At 42.0% G+C, this 6,629-nt stretch overlaps 2 protein-coding genes across 3 annotated transcripts; one reads left to right on the forward strand and one right to left on the reverse strand.

Annotated features, from left to right (window-relative positions):
* Positions 1–471: 471 nt before the first annotated feature.
* On the reverse strand, positions 472–2,979 carry LOC125508762 (uncharacterized). The gene is made up of 4 exons (XM_048673556.2): positions 2,718–2,979; positions 1,630–1,752; positions 1,066–1,168; positions 472–936 (listed from the first exon to the last, which is right to left on the reverse strand). Exons 1-4 carry the CDS (start codon positions 2,810–2,812, stop codon positions 676–678), a joined length of 582 nt encoding a protein of 193 aa, XP_048529513.1. The 5' UTR covers positions 2,813–2,979; the 3' UTR covers positions 472–675.
* Positions 2,980–3,041: 62 nt separating this feature from the next.
* LOC125508654 (Peroxisomal membrane 22 kDa (Mpv17/PMP22) family protein) lies at positions 3,042–6,629 on the forward strand. Of its 2 annotated transcripts, none has more exons than XM_048673415.2 (8): positions 3,042–3,380; positions 3,485–3,572; positions 4,468–4,562; positions 4,653–4,725; positions 4,829–4,921; positions 5,009–5,095; positions 5,245–5,335; positions 6,375–6,629. In XM_048673415.2, exons 1-7 carry the CDS (start codon positions 3,115–3,117, stop codon positions 5,323–5,325), a joined length of 783 nt encoding a protein of 260 aa, XP_048529372.1. In that variant the 5' UTR covers positions 3,042–3,114; the 3' UTR covers positions 5,326–5,335; positions 6,375–6,629. The 2 variants fall into 2 exon arrangements, with proteins under 2 accessions (XP_048529372.1, XP_048529373.1); XM_048673416.2 differs by having other exon boundaries at positions 5,245–5,333; positions 6,371–6,629.

Here is a 6,629-nt window from a genome sequence, read left to right on the forward strand (position 1 = left end):
AGGAACATGAGAAATTAAACTCAATAACAACAGAGAAAATAAGGGAATAAGTTGTGACAAAGAAACAATGTCCTACATTTTGATCCATTAACATATTTTCCATACTATATTTTTGCAGGCAAAAGAATAACTTACAACTCCAACGGAAGGAAACAAGCCACAATTTTTTTTAAAGGAAAACAGTAAAGAGGTGCTAAAGAAAGAGCAAGCAACAAAAAATGTCAGTTTCCATCATGTCCCTCAGAATGCCATATCTCAACAGTGTACATGGATCTATTGGCCCCTTCAACCTCACAGCAGGGTACTGAAGAGGGAGCACCAATTGAACGAGTGCTCAGATTACTAAAATGCTCGTCATAGGGACAGATGGAAACTACATGTCAAGATGCTATTTCTATTTCAATCAAGCTGCACAATTTCAGAGAAACTTTCATACAGCATTAAGGTTAAACCAACATGGGAGATGAAAAGTTTGAGGAAAATAGTAAAAATATATGAGAAAGAAACAATGCTCTATCTCACCAAACATGTTTCGAACCCTTACAGCTAGTTCTTTAACTAACTTCTGAATGTGCACACAACTTTATTTTTATAGAAAAACTAAACGTCGAGTTTAAATATCAGTTGGTTGATGTCATAAGCAACAGCAACTAGTTGGCCAGTCCACACAACCAGTTACTGTCCTTCACCTGATCCACCTGATGCTGCTGCTCTATCTTGAAGAAACATCTGTCTGTCCTCTTTCATCTTATTCACGATCTCGAGTACCTTTGGGTTATGGAAACGGTCCCTAACATACTTCTTTTCCTCTGCCTGTATTTCTTTGATAGCGCTTGGATATGGATTTGGAGGTGGTGGCTTTCCTTCTCTGCGTGCAATTTGTTTCAGTTCCTTGTATGCTAGCTTCTTTGCTTTTTTCTCTGCTCCATACTCCATCTGCCAAAGGATGTTAGTCATGCAAAGAGTTATAACTCTATACCTTGAGATTTGGACAGAGCAGGACCAATAATTGGATTACTGCTCCATCAGAGAAACAAATGATATATTTTAGAAGAGGAAAATTACATCTGCTACAGCCATTGCATCATCTTCATTGACTCCCTGTTCTTTCAACTCTAAGACACGCCAAGCAAAAACTCTTGCTGGCGGTGGATCAAACCCGCTTATCCTGAAAGAATTGGCTAGCTATTAAATTTTGTGTACAGTATGACACAAAAAGTGGGGAAAGACAATATCTGGGAGTGAAACAGAAGGGCAATGTTGACACCATCAACAGTCAGAAAAAGGAGTTGCTAGTCTGTACATGTACAATTGTACCTCCTTCAAACAAAAGCTTTTTTCGACTAATGCATCATTATGTAGTTGTATTAATCAGTTCAAAGGAAAAATAAGGCGAGCATCAAGTATCAAAATAACTACTCCCTCCGTTCAGAAATAGGCGGCGTGGTCTTAGTTCAAATTGCATGGTTTTAGTTCAAATTTGAAATGATTCTCATTAACCTCTCAAAAGGAAATTGTAAACAAAATGGAAGAAAGGCCAAACACATTCACATCCTCAATTCTGGAGCCTTATCAAACTTGTATACTTTACAGTCATGATTGTAATGATAGATATAACAAGAAAATTACTTTATTGCATCATGGTAGAGTGAATCAGGATGCCTTCTGAAGAACCTCTTGACATAGACATCCTCTGGCAGTTCTATCTTCTCGATTTTACCATCAGTTCTAGGGAATGTGACTGGAGGTGCCCTAATAAAAAAGCAACATGTGTTTCAAAGAAAAAACAAGCAACATGAATATAATGTAGAGAGAATTAGCGCATAGAAGAATAGGACAAACATCTTCAGTTCACAAATATTCAAGTTTACAGCAAATGGCAATTAAACCCAATTAGACAAACTTAATGCAGGAACCCTTCAGCCACAAATATCTTCTGCCTTCCCCAGATAGGAGATTTGATCAAGATCATGAAGGAAGAAAACAATACGGCCAAGGAAACCCGTTCACCTAACTATTAAATGGAGCAGTGGAGCACATTGATAAATAACGCCAAGATAAATAAATCATAGACCAAGTGGATGATGTAAACCCCCTATGGCACTGCATAGTGTGATCAGTTCACAAATGTTCCAGATGAAAAGGTAGGGCAGAGTTCGTTCTGTTTCACACAAACCACTCACAGCCAATGATCAACGTAAAAAATGTGGGATATTTGGATCGAGCATAACTGAAATAAGATGACAGATTTAACATTTTGGTGTGGAGTTTGAAGCTTGCCTAGGAAATGTATGCGCGTTTGCCACACAGTGCAAATAAATAAACTGTAAAAAACATGTTAGTCTGGTTGAAAAGCAAAACAGAGCACAGTTCGCTCTAGAAAATGGGGCTACATTGATTTACAATAATTCTGCATTCTTTCATCTAATATAAGTAACCATGAGAATCAAATGATAAAGGAAATGCAATCATCTATATGGATTGTAAGAGCGTAAATCAGAATATCGAGCCACCGACAGATGATGTTGTGGGCAATACCAAATCTAGTTTTACCAACTATACTGATAATCAACCGTATATGGAGGACAAATGCGATGAGTAGATCACCAAGGTTGGATCTCTCATTTCCACACAATTCACCGCACCAACATCAAACGGCCGGAGCAAAAACATAGCGGAAGTGGAGAGGCGGGGCTAGGGATCAAGAGAGTACTGACTGCTCCATGGCCTTGAGCCAGGCAGGGGCGGGCTTGGCCAGCCCCTTCACCAGTTTCCGCGTCTTCGTCAGCAGGTCGCCTCGCATGTACGACATCTCGCCTTCACAGCCGGTGGGCGGTGGCCGCCGCCGCCGCCGCTGCAACCGCGAGTGGGAGGAAATGCCGGCGAGATGGTGGCGGGATCGTTTTCCTTCTCGCCTTCGTGGCTAGGTCAAGAAGACCACCTAAATGGGCCGGGCTGAAGACGAACGGTCCGTTTCCTTCTCACGCGAAAGACGAATGGGCCCAAATGAGCCCAGTCTTATAGTTTATTCTTTCACTGCCCCTCTCTGGCTCTGGAATTTTCTAGAACCCTAGCACGATTCCCAAAACCCAAAGCTCCTCCTCATCCTCTTCCATGGCGCTGGCGTCCGTGCTCCCGCTCCTCCTCGTCCCCCGTCCCATCGTCTCTCCGAGGCCCACTGCAGCGGGCCGCTTCCTCTCCCTCTCCGCTCCCCTGTCCACCGCCGCTCCCGCCCCTGCCCCCGTCGAGCCCCTGAAGGCCGGCGGCCGCCTCGCGCGGCTCCAGCCGCTCCACGCAGCCTCCTGCTGCAACTCCGCCTCCGCAGCAGCATCTGGAGGAGTGGAGGCGGCCCGGGCGAAGGGCTTGCAGCTCGTGGCCTGGTGATTCCGTTGGACCTCTTCTTCATTCCTTGGGAATTTTCCCGCGTGGGTTCTGATGCTTCAGTAGAATACTGACACTGGGTGTGTTGAAATGGCCGCGACAGGTACCTTCTGTCTCTTGACAAGCATCCGGTGGCGACCAAGGCTGTCACTTCTGCTGTGCTGACTCTGGCCGGGGACCTCATCTGCCAGGTTCGTCGATGCCAACGCTATTAGTTGCTGCCTTAGAGTGTGGTATTATGCAATGCAGCATGGGTTCGGTAGTGGTTTGTTGGTTAATTGCCGAGCCATGGTTTCAAGATGCGACCTCTTGTTCAGTTCTGTTTGGAGCTTCTTGTATAGTGAATGATTACCCCACAATTCTTCAGGAACTAGATCAGTCAATGTAATATTGCACACGAAAGAAGAGTCTGAATGTTAAACATGCTGAACGCAATCTTATTGAAATGAATTTAGTCACAAGCAAAATTGTGCGGGTAAAATCAGGGTGGAAGAGTGTATTTATGCATGTACCACCTCGGTCCGGGTTTATTGGGCATCCTCGTATTTTGAGCCAAACTTTGACCATATGTAAAACTAACAAAATACAAATTATGTGATATTAAAAGTATATTGCTTGATTTGTACTTGAAAGAGGTTTCCTATAGTATAATTTTTGTGATATACAATTTACATTTTATTAGTTAAATTTATGGTCAAACTTTAGCCCAGAATAAAGAGGGCCTAATAAACCCGGACGGAGGTAGTCGTAATGTAGTCTGGTAATGGCAAGCCGGAACTATTATTCATTCAAGAATGGACCAGTATCATGATTTTGCCATATGTCTTGTATTGTAAATTATATACATGCTTGCCTTCTATTCCATATATGTCTGCTACTAGTCTACTAGTGAATCATTCACCTTGTAGTTAAGTGCAGATGTAGTTTAGCAGTAAAGAGAAAACCCAAACTTTGTGCTGCGTGATGCATGCTTGTGTAAGTCTGATCGTGCACGAGCACCATCCCTTCTTAGTTTTGATGTGAAATTTACTAGGACGAGCAGACGTGAAATTGACAATCCTTCATCTACTTTTTCTTTTGTTGAAGCTTGTAATTGATAAAGTGCCAGAGCTAGACCTGAAGAGAACATTTGTGTTCACGTTATTGGGACTTGTCCTGGTGGGGCCAACGTTGCATTTCTGGTAATCTTGTCTTGTCTATTCTGCAGAAATTATGGTGATCGGTAGTTAGTGTCTGGTCTTGTTTGATTGATAATATGCCTTCATATGCAGGTACTTGTATTTGAGTAAATTAGTGACGATCAGCGGGACATCTGGTGTCATTTCTCGCCTGTTACTTGACCAGGTTTTCATCATTTCCTTCATATCCTGTTTTGCCTTCTTGAGTTGTTCTTATGTCCATTGCATTCCTGTTTGACATGTTAATTTTTAATTGTCTCCTTGCCCAGTTCGTCTTCTCTCCTGTTTTCATTGGTGTCTTCATGAGCTTACTCGTAACCTTGGAGGGAAAGCCATCTCTTGTAGTGCCAAAGCTTAAGCAGGTGAAAAGGATGTCAACCCTCTCAAAACCCTTCCCTGACACTGTGTATGTGTCATTTACTGATGAAGGACATTTACAACAATTGCAGGAGTGGTTCTCTTCATTGATCGCGAATTGGCAATTGTGGATACCGTTCCAGTTTTTGAATTTCTATTTTGTCCCACAGAAGCTCCAGGTCCAAAAAAGTTGCACATTTCGATAGTCTTCATTACAATGTTCAGTATATGTGAAATGAATTAGCTTAGCTATTTTCTGCCCCTTTATATAGTTTTGGCATGCTCTGAGTATTGCTCTCACCTAACTGCTGCCCTTTTTTTTTTCCAGGTTCTTGCCGCTAATTTTGTAGCCCTTGCATGGAACGTGATTTTGTCATATAAAGCTCATAAGAAGGTTATCGCGGAGTAGTCAAATAGGTAATCTTCAAATCTATATCTGTACATGTAACAGTCCTACCTGTAGTTCTTCAGTCCTCTTGTATAAATTTTGTTATCAACCAGTTTTTCATTTTTTTTATATATACGGAATTTCATCACATAGTAACAAAAGTGCACTTAGTCTGCCTACTATTTCCAGTTAGCATAGCAGCCTTTTATCAATAACTGTGCAACAAGCAAATATTTCCTGAAACAAACTACTTTGACAATAGAAATTAGCCATGGCAGATATGAAATTTCTGTGGTAATTTTCATTGGAGAGACTTCTCCAAGAACATATCTTCGACGGTGTCTTTCCTGATCACTGTATGTGGTGACACTGCAATTCAATGCACTTTTGAGTTGAGGTGGCCATCTGTTATGATATCTAAGACTTTACTGCTTTGTTGTGAGCTAGCCGAGAATTTATTGCATGGGAGTTTCACAGACCCTAGTATGACAGACTTTTTCTTATCGGTTACTTAATCTGTTGGGTCAAGTCAGATGATGCCTCATGTCGATGTGGTTGAAGTAATTGCATTTGTGGTCTTGCGTTACTTGAGTTTTCCTTTTCCCTTTCTTTCCTTTTGACTGGTAATGTGTTGTGCACCAGTCAGTATCTTAGACTTAATTTCTGCCAGCCTTGAAAGCTACCTTGTGGACTTGTTGTAGAATGATTGTGACTTGATCTTCACAAAGTCAGACCTCTCAGCTTCAATAAAACTTTTGCTATTTAACATGACACTGACTGGTGCTAAAGGTGCCTTTTGTTCTTTTGTACCTTGTGGCTGAGCTTAGAGGCAAAACACAAGTGAGTAAATGAAACAGTGCATCTGCTAAAAACACTGTCCTTTTGACTTGTAAGTTTGTCATAGGAGTATGACTCTCATTTTAAGTTGGTAACATTGGTGTGTGGTACTGAACTTATTGTGCAGAGTTTAGATATTTCTGTGCTTGGTGCTCCATCGCTTCTGCGCCGTTGATTAGCTTGTGCTTCTTACCTGGTCTTTTTGCTGACCCCTCACTTGTTGTTTCAGGTGAGAGAGAGTAGACTCTAGGGCGGGGTGCCTAGCCGGTTGCAACATGTGGCGATGTAAGGCTGAAAGAATAAACCTACTATCAGTTATCTTGGCGCCTCGTCTGTGTTATCCGACCGATGAAACACTTGCTAATGCTTAGTATTGTAAATTAGTGTCCATCTTGTCTGTCGAGTGCATCCCGCAATGACGGTTAAGCATGCGTTGTATAATCTGCATAACCGTTTGTGATGGGAGGTTGTTCTTGGTTTCCGCAGAA

The sequence above is a fragment of the Triticum urartu genome, chromosome 5A (assembly GCF_056163025.1).
Source record: "Triticum urartu cultivar PI428250 chromosome 5A, HENAU_Tu73, whole genome shotgun sequence".
Taxonomy (NCBI): Eukaryota; Viridiplantae; Streptophyta; class Magnoliopsida; order Poales; family Poaceae; genus Triticum; species Triticum urartu.